The sequence below is a fragment of the Cydia strobilella genome, chromosome 17 (assembly GCF_947568885.1).
Source record: "Cydia strobilella chromosome 17, ilCydStro3.1, whole genome shotgun sequence".
In the NCBI taxonomy this organism is placed as follows: Eukaryota; Metazoa; Arthropoda; class Insecta; order Lepidoptera; family Tortricidae; genus Cydia; species Cydia strobilella.
This window is the reverse complement of record NC_086057.1, coordinates 15,562,925-15,587,102: the sequence shown is the minus strand read 5'-3', so window position 1 is coordinate 15,587,102 and position 24,178 is coordinate 15,562,925. Positions and strand designations below refer to the sequence as shown.

At 38.5% G+C, this 24,178-nt stretch overlaps 1 protein-coding gene across 1 annotated transcript in view; it reads right to left on the bottom strand.

Moving 5' to 3' along the window:
- Positions 1–24,178, bottom strand: part of LOC134749114 (microtubule-associated protein futsch-like) — a 251,041-nt gene that overhangs the window by 61,397 nt on the left and 165,466 nt on the right. The window contains exon 4 of the mRNA XM_063684018.1: positions 10,082–10,310. Coding sequence (XP_063540088.1) covers positions 10,082–10,310 — 229 coding nt within the window. The remainder of the gene's footprint in view (positions 1–10,081; positions 10,311–24,178) is intronic.

The window sequence follows — 24,178 nt, the reverse complement described above, 5'->3', positions numbered from 1 at the left end:
AGCGATATAGTGGTGTATTTGGTCGTATAATTCTTTGGGCGAGGCGTTAGATGGCTTCGATTTAGGCGTATTATTTAGAGCATATAGCTTTATTTCAATGGGGAAAAAGCGTCTCAAGTTTATTTTAAATTATACCTTATCGACCTTGTCGTAGAGTAGATGCCGGGTGTCTTTGTCAAATTTACCGTTTATATAAGATGCGATAGGTTAATATATATTATAGAAACTTACTATGAAATCGAGGACCTTTCACGTAGTTCTACGTATTAGGAAAAGTTTGATAAAACCTATAGAAACAATTAAGTATATAAGACAAAACATTACAAAACAAAACACGATCTAACAGTTGCTGAAGTGTAAGAGAAGAATTGCCAAAAACCAGCATGGAAATGAATTCGAAGAAATGTTTGGATACTTATAAAAATTTAAACAAAAACTGCTCAAATCCGAGATTCACAAAATATAGATACTGACAAATAGGTAGACACTGAAGGCTCAGTTATTGGGATCCGGTTGTTATCCTTCGGGTACAAAATCATTTTTATGCCGATCGTTTAAGAATTCAAGGTGCAACGCGTCTCGGTCAACTTCGCTTTGAGAAGGCTCTACAATAGCTCTGAATGGGCAACTTGGGGCTTTGTTACTGAATAACGAGGTTTATTGAAGCATGCTCTAACTTCTACTTACTTGGACTTGGATAAAATGGTTGCGAAAGGGGGATTTGTCCATTCGTCGGGATCGTTTTCTTATTCGTATGTTCCCCGATTTTTTGAAGACGGCTGAACCGATTTGTGAAATCCTTCTTATGCTTGATAGGGCATGTTTACAGTTAAGATCAGTTAGGATCCTGGATATAATGAGGGAATTCTTCAAATATAGGTACACCTACGGGCTGAGCACGGTAGCATTTTTATCGCCTGTCACCATGCCTGTTACGTTCTAACAAATATGTAAGTACGAAAGTGACAGGCATAGTGATAGGTGATAAAAATGCAACCATGCTGACACCGCTGTAGTGACTTAAATAGTTGCCTTAAATATCGAGCAGTTTCTGTCGAAAGGCATCGTTTGCAGAACTGCTGATGAAGACATTTGAACCTGTGATATGAAGTTGGTACTTTCACATGTTCCGTATGCAATGGGAGCATGCTCTTTTCTTGAGGGTTGGAAGGCTGTATCCCAGGTAGCAAAGTGACGTCAGCGATGTTATAATGACGTCATTTATACGTCATAATGACGTAACGGACGTCACAATGACGTATAAATGCTACCTGGGATCGCTCCGGAAATACCGCGGCGACAGTTAATTTCACAGTTTACCATTATTATAATTTATAATTTATATACACACTAATGCATATTAATTTATGATATCGCTTCAGACAACGTCGTTCAATACACGCTATGAAAAGCCCTTGTATTACGGCCGTCAAGTAAATTAATTAACCTAACCCTATAACTCATACGGCAGTAAGCAATTTACTTGTAACACCCGAAAATTCCTTATGCATAAATATGTAGGTACATGCTAAATGGGAAATTACGCACTTGCCTATAGGTGCGTAGCCAACGTGCCAATCGTTAACGCTCCGTAGCGTATCGTAGTCATCTGTCTCTGTCACTCTTCCTCACTAGTGCGACAGTGACAGTTGCGTTTCGTTCGCTACGGAGCGTTAATGATTGCACGTTGGCAGGCGTGTCACTCCGCGATTTCGTCGCGTCGCTACAAGTACCTGCGGCCGCCTCAATTTTGAGGTTTTGCCATAGTAATTGCCGCACACCGCTTGCCCGCCTTGCGCGTAGTAGACGCGTTTAGTTAGGGAGTGACGCTTCTGTACCTAGTACTATTATATATTCTGTGACGTTGGCTACGCACCCTGGAATGTACAAGTTTGCGATTACTTTGGAAGTTTTAATCTTCTCATTAACGTTCTGTTGTAATTTTAATAACAAAATTTAATGTTTGAATTTACGGGACCCCTTGTCTTGAGAACAAATTCAAAATGTTACGCCTGCTACGTGTTTTTATTAAAGATGGCCTAATATACAAATAAATGAACATTGAAATTATAGGACAATCTTAAACAAATCCTTATACAGGTTGGATCATTTAAATATGGCACTAAAGGTAGCTATTTGATTCCGTGCTGCTACGCGAAAATTATGTTAGGAGACATTCCCTTATTCTATAATTAATGATTAATGGCATTCACAGATTTTGGGAGAAACGTACAGTCAGCGACATAAGCGTCAATTTTGAAAAAAAAAAATCCATTTCTAACATTCCTAGCGCCGCTTGCACCATCTTACTAACCCGGGGTTAAGCGGTAAAACCGTTAAAACAGTGTCAAATTGTACTGGTAACCATGGTAACCCCAGGTTTAACTGGTTAACCCCGGAGTAAATGGTGCAAGTGGCCCTAAGTGACGCTTAGCGAATAACCTAGGTTAAGCTATTAGAAATCTTGGTACATTTGCTATGAGGTTTACGTAAGTGACTGAACACCTAATGTGTGAATGTCACGCCCTCGCCAGATAAAGAATGAAGGACTTTGGAACAGGCTATCTGGAACCAAAGGAATTTAAAACGCTACCCATGAGCTCCATCATCCGGCACATGGAGATGGTGGAAAAAGCTCTTGAGTAGCTGACCGATCTTTCCTAGGGGGTAACTGCACAAAATATCCCTATAGGTCCAAGTGTATCCGCAAGAGCCCCCGAAAACCATAAGATAAGATAAGCACAAGTGACTTATTTTTTCCAGAATTCCTGGGCAATGAAGAAACTAATGTGGTGTGTGGTGTGTCCTTATGTTTACTTGATCTATGGTGGCTTTGTATTTCGGTATTTCGCCATCGCCTCCATCTATGATGCCACCCCGTCGGTGATATGGACAAAGCATGGCACTATTTTATCTTTCCTCTTATAGGAATCGCAATAAGACTATATTTCTTTATCAAAGAGTGTCAGGCCCTTGTTTGAGATATATTACCTTATTTAATAATAAATAAATGGAAATAAATAAATAAAATGCGTTTGTTTGCATAGCATTGTTACTACTTATTTAAACAAAAATTCCTAAAATTATTAATACTAAAAACTAAGACATTACAACTAAAATGAGTTACTAACAATAACAAAATTCAATATACGAGATATAATCCGTTTTCGTAACACTTAATAACAATAACAAAATTAAATATACGAGATATAATCCGTTTTCGTAACACTTAATAACAATAACAAAATTCAATATACGAGATATAATCCGTTTTCGTAACACTTAATAACAATAACAAAATTCAATATACGAGATATAATCCGTTTTCGTATTTTTTTATTTTTTTAAGATAAGTTAACTGTTTATTTGTTTGTTTTGTTATTTCACGAGTAACTATCGCGGTAACCGAAGACAATATTATTAACAATAACAAAAGTTAATTAACTACATTTCTTAATTGAAGGGTACACGGAAAGAACATGTCTAGTCACTTTTTTCGGAAAATGAGATTTCCATTTCAAAATGTAGAGATTCCTATTTAAAAAAAGATTTGGTTATTATCCATTTATGTATCCAACGAAATATTTACTCGGATGCCTCGGATATAATTCCCTAGAGGTAAGGCGCAACAATAAACTGCTGACCACCGCTTGTCGTATACTGCGTGGTGAGTCCGACTGCCCGGAGCTTGTGGCTCGAGTTTTACGGCTGTATGTCCCGGACTTGCCAAAAATCCCTTTGAGACCGCGAGCGCGTCCACTGCACACTGCTGGCAGTGCCGGCGGCGCGCACGGTGTCGCATAGGAATTCGCCGCTCTATCGTGCGCTGACGCTGCTCAATGCGCTCCTGACATCGGCACCTGAATGTGACTTGTTTGCTTGGAGATGGGCGACTGTGTGCCGTGAATGTTTAAAGTTCTGCGAGTTGATGGATGACAGGCTGTCCAGCACTTATGTTTAATGTCACTTACATTGTCTCTTATATATAGTTCATGTGTTTGCATACTGTGTAATCTGCAATGTTTAATTTCTCGGTGTATTGGCTTGTCTGTAATGCCGGGTAAATATATTGTTAATAATAAATAAATAAAAATTAGTTATATCTTTTGCTACCACTGTATAATATATGTAATAAAACTTTTTTTTAGTTAAAAAAAGACCTGGTCACGGAATTACCATACATTCTGACATGGTTCCAAATTTTAAAACCGCGATTACTCAAAATGTTACTATAGTGACTAGACATGTTCTTTCCGTGTACCCTTCAATTTGTCTTTCAATAATTAAGACATCATCAGCATCACGCTACGAAGAATTATACCTACCTGTATCAATACCATAGAGTAACTTATACTAGAGCGTTACTGTCATAGTAAATTTTGTAACCCCAGTAAATTCACTGCCATCTGTCGACACACTTTAAAACTAAAAATAAATATTTATAAAAATACGATAAATTTATTTAAATATGGATAAATGATTTTTTTTATTTGCATTAATTATTTTTATGATCTTCACCCATGTTCTTTCACTGATATGCGTTAAAATTGTTAAATAACAAACGAAACCGTCAACGCCATCTATAAGACAGTAGGCCAAAGCTAGTAGCGCCCTCTAAACGAGAATAAAATTTTGTTGATTTTCGAGGCACGTTTTTTCCTTAGACTGTATCCATCTATTACGGAGTTATATCTATCTTTGATCAATACTAAGATAATGGTACAGTTGCACAGTTATGAACAGGCTCCGTGTGAACGTTTAACTCCATTATATCCCGTATCGTAGTTACGATACGGGATATAATGGAGTTAATTAAGTAATAGTAGTAGTAGTTAGGAGTTCCTAACTAGTTTACAAACTACAGTGGGTAGGCTCGTGCATTATGCGCCGCCATCTTGGAACTCGTTGTGGGCCGAATTATTTATTAACTCCGAGCTATGTCATGTGTGATTTTCTGCTGTTCGTCAACTATTTCACTTTTGGATGCTAGGAATTTATAAAAGGGGTTTTTTTAGAAAAAATGGTACTATTTACTTTTTTTCGAAAAACCATCAACTTTTGGGTTATTTAGACTCAGAATCACGAGTACTATTGAATTAGACAAAGAAAAAAAGTGCCCGATTTTTCATACAAATTTTGGGTGTCAGTTTTGTAACGGTCCATACAAAATATATGTGAAAAAAAATACACAAAATAGTTCTTTACCTATAGATCACAGGAAAACCTATTAGAAATGTGTAGTCAAGCGTGAGTCGGACTTAATTACTTAGTTTTTGATCCGACCCCTACGGGTTTTTTAAAGACATTTCACATAAAAAATACGTTGTTTAAATTGTGTAATGTACGGAACCCTTGGAACGCGAGTCCGACTCGCACTTGGCCGGTTTTTTCTTTTTATATCGATAGTCCTCGTGATTCTGAGTAGGAATAACCTAAAAGTTTAAGAATTTTTGAAAAAAGTAAATGGTACACTTTTAAGTGAAAATGCCTAAAAACGCTTTTTCGCGGTTTATCATGCGGGTGTGACAGGAAAAGGATAATTACTTTAGTTGTATCGGAAATAGAACTTAACATAAGTAAAGTATTATCTTTCCTTGAATACAATCAATATTACCAAAGATAGATATAACTCCGTAATAGATGGATACAGTCTAAGAAAAAAACGTGCCTCGAAAATCACGAAAATTTGATTCTCGATCAGATGGCGCCACTAGTTTTGGGCTACTCTCGTATAGAGGGCGTTGATGGTTTCGTTTGTTATTTATAATTTTAACGCATATCCGTTAGAACATGGGTCAAAATTATATAAAAATAATTAATGCAAATAAAAAAAACATTTATCCATATTTAAATACAATTTAAGGTATTTTTATATATCTTCATTTTTAGTTTTAAAGTATGTCGATAGATGGCAGTGAATTTACAGTGGTTACAAAATTTATTATGACAGTACCGCTCTATCTTATATCGTCTTTGATATTACTGAATCAATAAGGAGCGTGCATGAACTATAGGGGGCAGCACAGGAGCCGTCAGATTTTTAGCGCGAGGCGTAAATGTGAAGTTTATGTTTCCGATTCAGACCACAAGATGGCGGACCATAAAACGCGCTCGGTCCCTATAGAACGATTCTTCGACAAACATTGTTTTTGTTTTAATTTAGAATAGTTTAGATAATGAAGGCGATAGTGAATAATTTTGAAATAAGAATAATCCAGGACTTCCAAGTACCTACAATAGTACCTACATGCCTAGTATTTCTAAAAAAAGTAACATTTTGTCTTATCGCGGTGCTATCATGTAATTACAGGAAATTAGAAGTGTATTCTTTTCCGCATTTTTATTTTACACATTCACTGCACTGGTCACTAACCCGGGGTTAACCGGTTAAACCTGGTCGAGTTACTATAATTACCAGTACAAATTGACACTGGGTTTAACCGGTTAACCCCGGGTTTGTGGGATGGTGCAAGTGGTGCTAAGCATATAACGCATGTAGCAACTAATTTTATTCTAATTGAAATGACATTTATGCAAACTGCATTCCGCTCTGACATTTCAATGGAAGCCATTCAAACTAATAACAACGTATACATTTGATTAAAACAAACCTTAACACAACACTATAAAGTCGGTTTTCGTAAAACACTACATTGCAAACATTTACGCTCAGTGCTACGCCGTAGATGGCCGTAGCAACGTTCGTAGCGCCAAAGATAGATATAACTCCGTAATAGATGGATACAGTCTAAGGAAAAAACGTGCCTCGAAAATCAAGAAAATTTGATTCTCGTTCAGAGGGCGCTACTAGTTTTGGCCTACAGTCGTATAGATGGCGTTGACGGTTTCGTTTGTTATTTAACAATTTTAACGCATATCAGTGAAAGAACATGGGTCAAAATCATAAAAATAATTAATGCAAATAAAAAAAATCATTTATCTATATTTAAATACATTCTATCGTATTTATATAAATCTTCATTTTTAGTTTTAAAGTGTGTCGACAGATGGCAGTGAATTTACTGGGGTTACAAAATTTACTATGACAGTACCGCTCTAGTATCAGTTACTCTATGGTAGCGCATAGCTTCGTAGCAGTAGGGTAACAAGGCTGCAAATTGTGCGAGACATGTTGATGAGCGAATTGTGAGTAGGGTGTCTGCGAAGTTGGAATAATTTGAGGGCGCGAGTTGCGAGTAATTTTAGGCGAAGTTTTGCGGACGTGTTTGTTTGGTACGTGTTGCGGAGTTTCGTTCGCGAGCAAATTATGACTGAGTATAACTTTTAGATACTACTCACAACACTGTATAATTAGGAGCTAAATGTTTAAGGTAATTTAATATCACGCTTAATAATTTGTGACATATTTTTATTTGATAGAAAAGAAAACTGCTATTTTATTAGGTACGTATTGAAACCCTTGAATGATATTTCTTATGTTGTTGCAGTAGGCCTAGCACAGTAACCCCGGGTTGGAAGTGTGTTGCCGGCTTTTAAGGCGACTTTTTCCTTGAAGGTCTGAAGGTCATATCGCTCCGAAAGTAATCATCATCATCATCATGTCAGCCGATAGACGTCCACTGCTGTACATAGGCCTCCCCCAAGGCTCGCCACTCCGACCGATCCTGTGCCGCTCGCAACCACCGAATTCCCGCGACCTTCACCAGGTCGTCGCTCCATCTCGTTGGAGGCCTACCGGCAGTTCGTCTTCCGGTACGCGGACGCCACTCCAGAACCTTCCGGCCCCACCGGCCATCAGTTCTGCGAGCAATGTGCTCCGCCCACTGCCACTTAAGGTTTGCAATTCTGCGAGCTATGTCGGTGACCCTAGTTCTACTGCGGATATACCGAAAGTAATGCAAAACTGAAAATATATATCAGTGTATGTTTTTATTTCATGTGTCATTTTTTCTATAAAGTAAACGTCTATACTATATTCTACTAAACCATTTGTAACGTGTAACCAATTTCCGCCTATTCCAACACACTTCGCGAAAATCGTAAGCGTATCACAATCCGTTAAAAAATCTGATGGGATCGTTATTGGATTTGACTGTCAAGCAGCCACGAAACTAGGGCGAGCGGTATTCGGGCTTTGGAAATCGCAACGTGATTTGATATTCATTTGAAAATAGGTACTTGCCGTGCATCTCCCTGGAGATTTTTAAACTTGTAATTAGACGTTAAACTACGGATTGCAGGCCAATTCGAATGTACACTGACGTCAGAATTACATCAGATAGATGGACAAGTACGAGCGAAATGCACGATATCTGAATGACATAATTTATATGCCATCATTATACAGGCAAATTCGAACGAAACTCAAAATTATATTTGAATCATGTTATTTTTCATTTCTCATGAAGCAATTGAAATTTGAGTGTAAAATGGATTTGTTATACAATTTTCATTCTGATATTTGACTCTCCATTCCATAAATAACGATACTTTTGCCTAAATTGTTAATTCATATGTTTTTAAAAAAACACATTAATTTTACTCTCCTCGTATTCGAAAAGAAAATCAGTGTTTAACTCGGGGAAAGGCATCATTTCAGCCTCGAGCTATTGGCGCTCTCACTGCGTTCGAGCGCCAAAATACCTCGGCGGAAATGAGTGCCTTACATCCCTTGATTAACAATCTACTATAGTTAGACATGGGCGCCGCCAGTATTACTTTCAGGGAGGTGCATATTTGGAAAACGATGAACGCTTAAATATCGACATTTGTATGACAGTATCGAAATTTTTATGGCACTATACAGTTACAGACATAGGCACTGTCGCCATTTGTATTGCACCTTTTCGACATTTGTATGGTCAAAGATAACTTTCTCTAGATCTTTCATTGCGTTCGTACTTGTCATTTGACAGTATTGGCGCAAGCGAAACGCATGATAACTAAACGTTCTTCTCGCACGTTCGAATTGGCCTGATAGTCAAATCAATATCAAATCAAGTTAAGGTTTCTGAAGGTCGAATGCCGTTCTTGATATTTTATGATATTGATATAGCAACCGCTTAGCGGTGAATGCCAATGTTCATAAAAATATCAATTTATATTCCTACGAGTTTTATATGTATGAGATAAATAGTTTTGATGATATAAAATTGTGGTTTTTGTACAATTTTGCATTTTTTCAAGTGCATTGAGTTAATTTGACATCGAAATGATCGTTCGCATGGGCGTCTCCCTCACTCCAATATAGAATTGTATAGACAAGTAGGAGCAAAAGGGACGAGCGACTCACATCCTTCATCCATCAATTTGATGTCAAAATGTACGTTTGAATTGGGCTCCTTGGCGTGAGCGATCACCAAGATTGAATCAAAACAAAACCAAAACCTTAATAAATTATTAAATCAGAAACAGTCTCCCGTCCATTCGAATGATCGGCATTCGATTTCCTTCTTTAATTGAAATATTCGGCCTAATATCCGAGCATGAATAATGTATCATACAGCGGACGATTTTAAACGGCAGAATTTCAGCGACGGTAAAAATGGTCTCGATCATTATTATGATCGTTTTGAGTAATAAATTATGGAATAAGAATATTGCGTTCTTTTTTTAGCACGCTAGAGACATGGATGAACTAAATTTTAATTTTAGTTTATAGTTTATGCTCAAAATAAGAGAACTAACGGGTGGATCTTTTACCATAGGTAACCGGTTAGCCTATAAAATTGGTACATTCCTCCTTACATTAAATAAGGGACCCTGATTTTGCAATGTATCAAAATGTCTGGGAGTTTGCTCCACTCCCCGACAGCTGGTAGAGTAATGTATGTCGATGGAGATGAAGTTCTCAAGGGTCCATGCAAGTTTTGTTACATAAATATTCAACAATATTATCTAAACACTCACCGACAAAGTCCTTAATGGCTTGTGAGCCAGAATCCAGTATATCCGTGGGGTTGACCCTAATCTTGCAATGTTTCACAAATGGCATGTCTGGGAGTTTGCTCCACTCCCCGCCACCGCTGGTAGAGCAATGTGTGTCGATGGAGATGAAGTTCTCAAGGGTCCATGCAAGTTTTGTTACATAAATATTCAAAAATATTATCTAAACACTCACCGACAAAGTCCTTAATGGCTTGTGAGCCAGAATCCAGTATATCCGTGGGGTTGACCCTAATCTTGCAATGTTTCACAAATGACATGTCTGGGAGTTTGCTCCACTCCCCGCCACCGCTGGTAGAGCAATGTATGTCGATGGAGATCGAGTTCTCATAGGCCCTGATGACGCGTTGGACCTCGTTCTCTTGGTAGGCGTCTGTGAAGTCTGCGAGGGAGAATGTGCCGTCCTGCAACAATATAAGGTTGGTTATCGATTGAATTGGTTAAGGAGATGGAAGATTTTCGTTGGTAATTAAATTTAAACCTGTTCACTGGATTAAAATAGGAATTCTATAAGATCCTTTACATACATGAACGCCTTTCGTAATAGATTTAAGGATGACTTACTCGTTAGAAAGATTGGTGCCCGGGCAGGCCTATGGAACTCTCTGCACGAGCTCGGATTTATACCTACGAATCGCGTCCCCTTCACGGTACCAAGCCAGTTGGTTGCCACACGCGCTAACGCACGCACGGCACCGCGCGCTCGAATACGCCAGAGATTATACGAAAGAAATGTCTTCGCAAGGAAAAAATAGGTCAGCTTGTAGTGTGGATGGATGCAGAAACAACAAAACAGAATAAAAATATTTTTATTTCCTCTTTTGACAGATGAGCAAAAGTAAGTAGACATTCTATAGGTACTTACACCTACTGTTTATATTTTTACGATAAGTAGTTACAAAACTACGTAGGTACTATTAAATTTGTTTTTAAGATGTAGGTAATGTTTTTTACGACACATTTATAGTTAGATATCTACCTAAGACACCTAAGTATTTAAAAGAAGCTTCGGCAACCCTAGCGTTGTGTTGGCGCGCGCAGTGCGTGGAGCGGAGCGTTGAAGGTTACTCCATTGTAATTTTGTGTAGGTATCAAAACGGTAGGTATTTGCGTTTTCTTTGAGAGATAAGTATCTGTTCGTAAGAACTATTATATAGTCTGTGGCCCGGGCCGAAGTGAACAGCACTTCGTTTCTATAATGAGTGATCGGTGATCACGCGTGTTGCTTTCTCCAAAAAGAAGCGTCGGCCGCCTTGGCCAGGGCCCGTACCGTTTTAGCGTGACACATCATTTATGCTCACATAATTGGTTGACTGGTAGAGAATGCCTTAAGATTGAATAAATAATAAACAAATATGTTTTATGTATTGTCTAGGTTAGTAATAATAATAATATTTCACTAGACTTATATTGACCGGGATATAGACCGTGATTACCTTTTCCCGGTCAATATAAGTCTAGTGAAACTAACCGTGAATCATTCAAAACTCTTAATAATATTTCAGCCTATATACAGCTAGGCCTCCTAAAGTCAGTAAAGTCCTAGTTTCTAGGTCAGTAAATCATATTAAATACACAAAACATTCTCCACACGTTATACTCAAAGTAATACGAAAGAAGATAAATGGCACCGCGGAGCACTTAAATAAATCATGTTTGCGGAGAGATTTAATGTATTTAATTTTATATTGATATTGCGGAATCTCCATTGTGAACGAGCTCTAAATTTGAAACTGAGGCAAAGTTCGCGAATTTATTTCATCAGATATTATTATGATATAAAGTTATGCTCAAACTAAGGGTAGGAGATAATGTTTGCCCTACCTAGTTTGGTAATACCTGTTTTAACCACACTAGAGGAACAGCCTAGGAACCACTCGGCTTTATCTTAAGAATTGGCACAGGCACTAGTTTACAGTCTGTCTGTATTTAATTTAAATTTTTACTGTTTTGGATTTTTATGTAGAATTTTCTGATATGTTGTATTAATCTGTAATTATTCATTATTATTCAAATCGAAATGACCTGATCAATTATAATTTTAATTATGTTTTATTTATTTTATTATCTAGATATTTGACATGTTTTAGATTATTTTTTGTTCTGTTTAAATGCGCTTGAATTGAAATTGATTCGATACTGTGTATCCACTACTGCATGGATTCTTCCTTATTTGCAATAAAAATAGAGTATTGAGTACCTTTATAGGGGAAATTAGGACTAAGTGGGATAAGTCCGATTTCTTTACGATGTTTTCTTTCACTGAAAAAAGGTCCGACAGGCAATAAGTATTTAGGGAGTTTAAGGTGCCTAATGTTCTACCTATATATTGTATAAATATTGTTTTATTATTTTACTGAAAAATTACTTAAACCACATAGACCGCATCTACAGCATTTAAGATACAAACAAGGTAAGTGGATCTTGGATCTTTTGGTTTGATCTATAGAGAATGAAGGAAAAAATATATTCTATCCCATGGATAATTGCCAAACTTCATCAACATCAAAGCGACTGGCCTAAAAGCAATTTGATTGTACAATTCGCATCGCCCGTACGTCGCGTCAATAGTGACACAAACACCTGACCAAATAAACCAACCGCCCGAATATGGATGGTATTAGAAAGGATGCCAATCTCTTATGGCAGCTTTGTTGCAAAAGTGACCGCTTTCAGCTTTAAATAATAGTTCCTAATCTCTCCGGTGGCGCTAGTTAGGCTCTGGGACATGAGTATAACAAGAACCATATAAGGCAACAAATAACCCGACCAAATTACGTAGGTTGTTTTTGGTAGTATTTCGGTGTATGGTGGCGCCGCCTAATTACTGTTTTTTGATGGACACTTTTCATACATAGAGATTTGGCTCCTTTATATAGTCTCTATGCGCCCGAACCTCTCCTAACGCAGTTATCACACAGATGCAGATCGGAAAATCGTTCGAGTGTGAGCGAGACAGTATGCACGTATATAGCGATAGCGCTCACATCACATAGATGGTTAACAGTCCTCAAGTGTGCGTTTCTCCAGAAACTTCCTGCCTCACACAGCTGAACTGTAAAATGAACTGCGGTGTATTTCCGGACCTAACCCTACCTACTATTTCATAAAAAAAATACACCGGAGCGGCGTACGGATCCGCGTCCAATGTGAAAACCGCCTTATAGACCGACAAAAAATTGTAGAAAATTATTGAGGGCGCCACTTCCTACGTAACTGTCACATTTTTGACGTAAAGTGCTTAAACATGGCAACAATTTAGTATGGATTTTTTTAGTTCTTTTTTATTTAATTACTTCTATTTATGTCGCACTATAATTGCTGCCCAATCACAGTTGCGAGCTGACCTCCTCCACTAATTTAAAAAAACCAGCCAAGTGCGAGTCGGACTCGCGCACCGAGGGTTCCGTACTTTTTTAGTATTTGTTGTTATAGCGGCAACAGAAATACATCATCTGTGAAAATTTCAACTAATGTCTAGCTATCACGGTTCATGAGATAGAGCCTGGTGACAGACAGACAGACGAACAGCGGAGTCTTAGTAATAGGGTCCCGTTTTTACCCTTTGGGTACGGAACCCTAAAAAGAAGAAAACGGAAAATTCGCAAAAATTCACGCTTTGTTGCGTGGAAAGGAACGTTCTTTTTTGACACGGGAATTGGATGGTTTTAGGAGCTGAATATATCATACGCTCCGCTTTGCGCTTTTGTGAAATGATTTTTGGGTTGCAGATTTAGGTTCTAACGTAGCTTTTCTGTGGACGTTTTATGCCAAACATTGAAGTAAAATTCTTTCAGCTGCTTTTAAAGGGAAATAAGAACGACATATTTTTAAAGGATTTTTGACAAACTATACTTCTACTTCTTCTTTCTTTGCCATGCCCTAACGGACGTCGGCGACCACCTTTGCCATCTCTCTCCTGTTCTTAGCCATTTCTGCCAGCATGGCTGCGTTATCGACGTTCGTCCATTATTTTATGTCGTCAAACCAGGTGACCCTCCTTCTTCCCCTTCCCCTCTTGCTATCAATTTTTCCTTCTAATATTAGTTGTAGTATATTATATTTGTCATTTCTGTATATGTGTCCAAAATATGATATTTTCCTTCTTTTTACCGTGATCAAAACTTCTAACTTTTTATCCATTCTATTAAGCACTTCCACATTCGTAACTCTATCTATCCAGGAGATTTTTAACATACGCCTATATAACCACATTTCAAATGCTTCTATTTTCTTTTCCATAGCTTTATTCAGAGTCCACGTTACAACCTATACAACCTATACCACGTCCACAAACTATACAGTCATCTTTGTATTTAACTCACAGCACTGATGCTGAATTCTTCAAAATCTGCATTTGAAGAGGCTGCAGCTTTTCCTTAGCTTTAAATTGGATGCGCATTGGTCTAGAGGTGCTATGAATAGAGGATCCGAGCCGAGGGTTTGTTTTCTATGACGGGTGATCGGTGATTCTTGGGGTCCCTTTGTTTGACATAATTATTGAATGTCATAATGTAATGATTGTCATTTCATTTCATTTCATTTATTTCATTCACAAGCAATAAAACATCGCATTGGAAATTATACATTGAAATACTTAGGCTAACACAAAAAAAATACACAATAACATACAAGGAATAAACGTTAATTTGCTCAAATATAACAAAAATGATTTACTAATGAAAAAAAAAACAATTACAATTATAAAATGTCAGTCTTAACTTGTACCTACAACTACAACTTAAAAAATTTAAAAAATCAAAATATGTCAATTACGCAATAATTCTATTATTTATATTGTATATATATGAATAATTCTAATTTGAGTGTATATAATGTCAATTCAATAAATAATCATTATCATCATTATATGTCAGATTATCATTAGTCATAATTCTGAAACCGTTAACTTTTCAGGGTTTTCGTAAGGTTATCCTGTAGATAGGTTAGGTTAGGTTTGTTTTATGGCAATCCTGAAAAGTTACGCGTTTCTGAGAAAAACCAAATTATGACTACCTAACGAAAATGACATTAAATGGCATTGTGGCTTAAAATTGTATGGGAAACAAAAGAGACTCGTGACGCTTTCTATAGAAAAAAACCGGCCAAGTGCGAGTCGGACTCGCGCACCGAGGGTTCCGTATTTTTTAGTATTTGATGATGTATTTCTGTTGCCGCAGAAATACATCATCTGTGAAAATTTCAACTGTCTAGCTATCACGGTTTATAAGATACAGCCTGGTGTCAGAAGGACGGACAGACGGACAGCGGAGTCTTAGTAATAGGGTCCTGTTTTTACCCTTTGGGTACGGAACCCTAAAAATGAAGTGTCGGACGCCTCGGCCCGGACCCGGACCGTTCTAGCGTGCGTTAATAAAAGTCTCTGTCCATTTTCATTATGGTTCCTCTTAGCCATTGTAGTTTTATATGAAACTAGCTGTTGCCCGCGACTTCGTCTGCGTTGAGTTAGTAATTTGTAGCTTATTTTTTACCCAATCTGCTTTTTATCGATTCCCCATACAAACTACCACCCCCCTTTTCACCCCCTTAAACGATGATTTCTGCCTTCCTGGATAAAAACTACCCTATGGTCCCTATGTCCTTCCCCTGGACTCAAACTATGTTTATACCAAATTTCAACTAAATCGCTTTAGTGGTTTAAGCGTGAAGAGGTAACAGACAAACAGACAGACAGACACACTTTCTCATTTATAATATTAGTATGGATAGCTGTTTAACTATTTCATAATTTCGTGGTAGGTTCCTTGGAAAAAGAAGTCCAGTCAATCTTCATCGCTATTTGCTATCAATGATCAATATTGGGCTGATGACAAACACGATAAAGAATAATTAATGACAAAATACTGTTACGTTAAACCATTATGAACCCTCCCACATACGATTAAATAGCATCATCAATAAGACGCCGCAAGTGGAACTGGATCGGCCACACGCTCCGAAGGGACCCGGATCACATCCCGAGGCAAGCCCTAGACTGGAATCCCCAAGGAAAGCGGAAACGTGGTCGCCCTAAGTGTTAAGATGAATATATTTTACTGTAGTAACATCAAATAAACTGTGTGTGTATGTTGGCATTACATACTCTATGTTACTTCCCTCTTCCGTTTTACCGTTGCAATAAAAGAACGTGTTCGTTAACAGCTCTCGCCTTGTTTTATTTATAATAGGTTTTGGGTCCAGTTATGCCCATTAGGGAATAGTTCAAAGTTAGTTTTAGGTAGCTAGCATCAAATTAGTGCCAGAAAATTGTTATCATAAAAGTGGTTCGTGATTCAACATCATGGCTTCAAATTCGTTCCTGAGCAACGTTCCTAAGTTGAAGGGACGTGAGAATTATCGGGAATGGGCTTTTGCAGTGGAGAATTTGTTGATTTTAGAAGGCACGGGAGATTCAATAAAGACTGAACCCGACGCATCAGTTACATCAGCAGCCAAAAGTGATGCAAAAGCAAAAGCAAAATTGGTTTTAACGATCGATCCTTCGCTGTATGTTCACATAAAGGAAGCAAAATCAACTAAACATTTGTGGACGAAGTTAGAAAAAATGTTTGATGATTCTGGATTTTCTCGAAAAATAACGTTGCTGCGCAATCTAATGCTGCCTGGCGGCGGACGATCATCGCAGAGGCGGCGACCATTGGCAAGACGTGGAGCGAAATGAAGCGCGAAGCTCAAGACCGAACGGGATGGCGGAGCACTGTGGATGCCCTCTGCCCCATCTAGGGGATATAGGACCATAAGTCAAGTAAGACAATAAGACACGTGATATAGTATTTCCAACGACGTTATCAGGAGTAACGTCACGGAATACGTCAGTTCTCGAAGCGTACACGTGAGCTTCCACACATTCGTTATATTATATGTGGATCAAGGGAGGAAAATAACGGCGCGATTTAGGAAAGAAGAGATTCACTAGATAGTAGGCAGTACAATGAAAAGTGTATGGACACAGATTTGTTTAGCGGTTCATTAGGCTTGTTTAAAAGAACTGTATATTCTTTATTAAAATAAGGGTGAAATGTTGCAAGCAACCCGATAGTAAGTACTTGTAATCTTAGTAATTTAAGTTTAAGTAAGTGAAAAGTATAAGTATAAGTCTTTTTTCTTTTTTATACATTTATATGCTATTGTATTAGTAGGTATACTATTGTTTTGATTATGTACAACTACTAGGTACTACAAGTTTATCATTACTTTTTAATTGTACCTCGATATGTGAATTAGGAAACTATAGGTCTATAAAAAATCAATTTGTAGCTTTTAGCTAAGTTGCTTATGTTTGAACAAGTTTGGGAACAAATCAAATTATTTTATTAAATATTTTTGATTTGTGTTTTTTTAAGCAGTCACACTACTATATATAAATTAAAAACTGTAATAGATGTCATATATTAAAGAAAAAGTGACGAAGCCCTCCAGTGGTGAAGGCCGGATTCGAACCGGCGTCTTTAGCTATCGCGGCTAACGCCATGAACCCCTAGGCCACCCCGCCACGGCGGTGCCCGTCCGAATTTCTCGACTATATGCCATCTTAGTAAGACTAGGCGTCTTTGACCAGCTCTAAGGGCAAGCAGTGCGCGCTTGCACCTCCTAAACGAACTCCTTACGGATTTACGTTGTAGCTAGAGAGACTGGTGCTGCCATCTATGAACAAGTTTGGGAACAAATCAAATTATTTTATTAAATATTTTTGATTTGTGTTTTTTTTAAGCAGTCACACTACTATATATAAATTAAAAACTGTAATAGATGTCATATATTAAAGAAAAAGTGACGAAGCCCTCCAGTGGTGAAGGCCGGATTCGAACCGGCGTCTTTAGCTATCGCGGCTAACGCCATGAACCCCTAGGCCACCCCGCCACGGCGGTGCCCGTCCGAATTTCTCGACTATATGCCATCTTAGTAAGACTAGGCGTCTTTGACCAGCTCTAAGGGCAAGCAGTGCGCGCTTGCACCTCCTAAACGAACTCCTTACGGATTTACGTTGTAGCTAGAGAGACTGGTGCTGCCATCTATGAACAAGTTTGGGAACAAACCAAATTATTTTATTAAATATTTTTGATTTGTGTTTTTTTTTTAAGCAGTCACACTACTATATATAAATTAAAAACTGTAATAGATGTCATATATTAAAGAAAAAGTGACGAAGCCCTCCAGTGGTGAAGGCCGGATTCGAACCGGCGTCTTTAGCTATCGCGGCTAACGCCATGAACCCCTAGGCCACCCCGCCACGGCGGTGCCCGTCCGAATTTCTCGACTATATGCCATCTTAGTAAGACTAGGCGTCTTTGACCAGCTCTAAGGGCAAGCAGTGCGCGCTTGCACCTCCTAAACGAACTCCTTACGGATTTACGTTGTAGCTAGAGAGACTGGTGCTGCCATCTATGAACAAGTTTGGGAACAAATCAAATTATTTTATTAAATATTTTTGATTTGTGTTTTTTTTAAGCAGTCACACTACTATATATAAATTAAAAACTGTAATAGATGTCATATATTAAAGAAAAAGTGACGAAGCCCTCCAGTGGTGAAGGCCGGATTCGAACCGGCGTCTTTAGCTATCGCGGCTAACGCCATTAACCCCTAGGCCACCCCGCCACGGCGGTGCCCGTCCGAATTTCTCGACTATATGCCATCTTAGTAAGACTAGGCGTCTTTGACCAGCTCTAAGGGCAAGCAGTGCGCGCTTGCACCTCCTAAACGAACTCCTTACGGATTTACGTTGTAGCTAGAGAGACTGGTGCTGCCATCTATGAACAAGTTTGGGAACAAATCAAATTATTTTATTAAATATTTTTGATTTGTGTTTTTTTTTAAGCAGTCACACTTCTATATATAAATTAAAAACTGTAATAGATGTCATATATTAAAGAAAAAGTGACGAAGCCCTCCAGTGGTGAAGGCCGGATTCGAACCGGCGTCTTTAGCTATCGCGGCTAACGCCATGAACCCCTAGGCCACCCCGCCACGGCGGTGCCCGTCCGAATTTCTCGACTATATGCCATCTTAGTAAGACTAGGCGTCTTTGACCAGCTCTAAGGGCAAGCAGTGCGCGCTTGCACCTCCTAAACGAACTCCTTACGGATTTACGTTGTAGCTAGAGAGACTGGTGCTGCCATCTATGAACAAGTTTGGGAACAAATCAAATTATTTTATTAAATATTTTTGATTTGTGTTTTTTTTAAGCAGTCACACTACGATATATAAATTAAAAACTGTAATAGATGTCATATATTAAAGAAAAAGTGACGAAGCCCTCCAGTGGTGAAGGCCGGATTCGAACCGGCGTCTTTAGCTATCGCGGCTAACGCCATGAACCCCTAGGCCACCCCGCCACGGCGGTGCCCGTCCGAATTTCTCGACTATATGCCATCTTAGTAAGACTAGGCGTCTTTGACCAGCTCTAAGGGCAAGCAGTGCGCGCTTGCACCTCCTAAACGAACTCCTTACGGATTTACGTTGTAGCTAGAGAGACTGGTGCTGCCATCTATGAACAAGTTTGGGAACAAACCAAATTATTTTATTAAATATTTTTGATTTGTGTTTTTTTTTTAAGCAGTCACACTACTATATATAAATTAAAAACTGTAATAGATGTCATATATTAAAGAAAAAGTGACGAAGCCCTCCAGTGGTGAAGGCCGGATTCGAACCGGCGTCTTTAGCTATCGCGGCTAACGCCATGAACCCCTAGGCCACCCCGCCACGGCGGTGCCCGTCCGAATTTCTCGACTATATGCCATCTTAGTAAGACTAGGCGTCTTTGACCAGCTCTAAGGGCAAGCAGTGCGCGCTTGCACCTCCTAAACGAACTCCTTACGGATTTACGTTGTAGCTAGAGAGACTGGTGCTGCCATCTATGAACAAGTTTGGGAACAAATCAAATTATTTTATTAAATATTTTTGATTTGTGTTTTTTTTAAGCAGTCACACTACTATATATAAATTAAAAACTGTAATAGATGTCATATATTAAAGAAAAAGTGACGAAGCCCTCCAGTGGTGAAGGCCGGATTCGAACCGGCGTCTTTAGCTATCGCGGCTAACGCCATGAACCCCTAGGCCACCCCGCCACGGCGGTGCCCGTCCGAATTTCTCGACTATATGCCATCTTAGTAAGACTAGGCGTCTTTGACCAGCTCTAAGGGCAAGCAGTGCGCGCTTGCACCTCCTAAACGAACTCCTTACGGATTTACGTTGTAGCTAGAGAGACTGGTGCTGCCATCTATGAACAAGTTTGGGAACAAATCAAATTATTTTATTAAATATTTTTGATTTGTGTTTTTTTTTAAGCAGTCACACTACTATATATAAATTAAAAACTGTAATAGATGTCATATATTAAAGAAAAAGTGACGAAGCCCTCCAGTGGTGAAGGCCGGATTCGAACCGGCGTCTTTAGCTATCGCGGCTAACGCCATGAACCCCTAGGCCACCCCGCCACGGCGGTGCCCGTCCGAATTTCTCGACTATATGCCATCTTAGTAAGACTAGGCGTCTTTGACCAGCTCTAAGGGCAAGCAGTGCGCGCTTGCACCTCCTAAACGAACTCCTTACGGATTTACGTTGTAGCTAGAGAGACTGGTGCTGCCATCTATGAACAAGTTTGGGAACAAATCAAATTATTTTATTAAATATTTTTGATTTGTGTTTTTTTTAAGCAGTCACACTACTATATATAAATTAAAAACTGTAATAGATGTCATATATTAAAGAAAAAGTGACGAAGCCCTCCAGTGGTGAAGGCCGGATTCGAACCGGCGTCTTTAGCTATCGCGGCTAACGCCATGAACCCCTAGGCCACCCCGCCACGGCGGTGCCCGTCCGAATTTCTCGACTATATGCCATCTTAGTAAGACTAGGCGTCTTTGACCAGCTCTAAGGGCAAGCAGTGCGCGCTTGCACCTCCTAAACGAACTCCTTACGGATTTACGTTGTAGCTAGAGAGACTGGTGCTGCCATCTATGAACAAGTTTGGGAACAAATCAAATTATTTTATTAAATATTTTTGATTTGTGTTTTTTTTTAAGCAGTCACACTACTATATATAAATTAAAAACTGTAATAGATGTCATATATTAAAGAAAAAGTGACGAAGCCCTCCAGTGGTGAAGGCCGGATTCGAACCAGTCTCTCTAGCTACAACGTAAATCCGTAAGGAGTTCGTTTAGGAGGTGCAAGCGCGCACTGCTTGCCCTTAGAGCTGGTCAAAGACGCCTAGTCTTACTAAGATGGCATATAGTCGAGAAATTCGGACGGGCACCGCCGTGGCGGGGTGGCCTAGGGGTTCATGGCGTTAGCCGCGATAGCTAAAGACGCCGGTTCGAATCCGGCCTTCACCACTGGAGGGCTTCGTCACTTTTTCTTTAATATATGACATCTATTACAGTTTTTAATTTATATATAGTAGTGTGACTGCTTAAAAAAAACACAAATCAAAAATATTTAATAAAATAATTTGATTTGTTCCCAAACTTGTTCATAGATGGCAGCACCAGTCTCTCTAGCTACAACGTAAATCCGTAAGGAGTTCGTTTAGGAGGTGCAAGCGCGCACTGCTTGCCCTTAGAGCTGGTCAAAGACGCCTAGTCTTACTAAGATGGCATATAGTCGAGAAATTCGGACGGGCACCGCCGTGGCGGGGTGGCCTAGGGGTTCATGGCGTTAGCCGCGATAGCTAAAGACGCCGGTTCGAATCCGGCCTTCACCACTGGAGGGCTTCGTCACTTTTTCTTTAATATATGACATCTATTACAGTTTTTGCTTATGTTTATTTTAGGACTGTTTGTTTCTCAATAAATAATAATAATAAAAAACTAGATATGAAATAGTAAAGATATGTGACATCCCATGAGCAAAGGTACCTTATGGCGGTTGGCGTTTATGCTATTATTAACGCCGCTCCAAATATTATTGGATGGCGCTTACTTCGCATAGCGTCCAATAATTTGCGACGCTATGGTCTCTAAGTAAGCGCCAGCCGCCATAAGGTACCTTCATACTCATACTCATACTCATAATCTTTATTGCATATCACATTGTATCTTAACCTATACTTAACATAGAATTGTGTACAACATGACACCCTTGCCGACCTTTTGCCGTGGAATGTCACATATCTTTGCTATTTCATAAATAGTGAATCTCTAATTCATTTCCCGAATCGCGCTGTAAGTGTGTTAAATGTAGAAATTAAATAGTTGCTCAATTGCACACGAGATGTCGATGCGTTATTGATTACTTCGCGCTATTAAGATTATTCTACAGCCCAGCTTCAGATACCAAAGCTAAAAAGATACAGCGAATTTAAGTTTTGCATACAAAACTTTTTGCTCTATTTCGTTTGTTTTATAAACTGGAGCTTAGCTATAAACTAATTACGACTAGATATACCTCATGTCATTGTATGTGCAAAATTTCATTACAATTCAACACGAATTTAAAATGAGAACGAAACTCCGTTTGTATGGGAAGGTGAAACTCGGCCGAGCTTGCTGCGGACTCTTAAGAGGCCGGTGTCGATTTTAGTCACAAAAATGTAAAATTGATAGATTTAGTCGGTGAAATTGTACACCTTTTGTTACCTAATTGAAATAACAAGTACTGGTTTATATTAGCACGTCTTCTTATCTTACCTTTTATCAGATCAATTTTTTGAAAACAGACTCACTAAATTAGTAATGTTGGCTTTTCTGATGGACGTTTTGGTAAACGCGCGTAAAGCACTGATTTTGTCGCTCTAATTTGTAAATTTCGTAAAGTTTGGACGGCTAAACATGGTAATTTTGTATTACACATATCCTGTACTTGACGTTTATCAGACTACATTTTTATTATTATGACTTTGAAGTAGTGTAAATGAAAGTTAGACGAAATCAATTTTCTCCAGAAATTACTTCAAAACAAGTGACAATTTCTCTGAAAATCGACTTAATTTCAACATAATTTTGATACTTAAACAATTTACAATATTTGCTGAAACTATTCCTATACATCAATTTGTATAATTTTGTAAAACTACCCCTTCTTTTCATATATTACCGGTGACGCACGCTCGCGACCTGATTATTAAAAGGCAAGATGAGAAGACGTGCTAATAGAAACCAATACTTGTTATTTAGATATTACATAGCAAAACGTGTATAATTTCAACGACTAAATCTATCAATTTTAAATTTTTGCTCCAAAATCGACTACGGCCCCTTAATAACCATAGTCTACATATTCGATATAAAGTGCTTTCAATTTTCATCTTCCCAGAATCATCAATTGAACTAGTTCCAGCTCCCAGTTGTTTTAGCAGAAGCAATTTCCTGCCGACGGCATTGGCGCAACACGGATATTCAAGATGGCGGCCTATCGCTCATTTAACTTCTGAAATAAATGTTACGATGGATTTTGTGTTCAGTGCATGTTAATTTAAAAGCTTTTTCAAATTAAAATTCATTAAACGTGTTGTTACATTTTTTGAATTAAAATGCAGCGTAAAGCAATTTTAAATTTTTAACAGTATTTCTCACCATTTTTTTTAAGCTTTGGGCAGAAATAATAGTTTGTTATTAAAGGGAATCGTTACAACCAGGCGCTGAATTGATTTTCAAATAAGTCCATTCTTATTACTTTATTCTCACAACAATTTATTCAAAAGTTTTCATCTTGGCTATTTTTCTAAGGTTTTGCACAAGTGCGTCGCGATAGTATCTCGCACGCGAGATACCTAGACTTCCTGTCTTTTCTAACTGTATTAATTAAAGCCTGCTGACCAGGAATATATGATCACGCGCCATGTTGCGGAATTTCACTGAAACTAATATTTCCATACTATACTGAACTGTCACCCTATACATGAAAATAACAGCGCCCTCTTGACAATGATCATATATTCCTAGTCAGGCTTTAGAAATGATTCTAATTAGTACAGTTAGTCTATCTCACGTTCGAGACACTGCCGCTTTGAAGATCATAATACGGTTGCCAAAAAATGCCTGACTTCTTCGCAGTGGTACGCGCGCGTTTTGCTTCTTTTTGGGAGGGGATGCGCCGCTCGCAAAACACCATCCTTATGTCGGTGTATCGCAACATTAGTTGTCATATGTTTAGGCACTGGCTTTCCGTGCACCAAAACGGGAACAAAAAATAGTGTAATACTATTTTAATTGTTTAACTTTTATTTTAAGTGTTTTGTTTTTAGTTAAGTATTCCTTTTGGCATTGTAACTTTTAAATTGTATGTTGATATGGGTGTACAACTG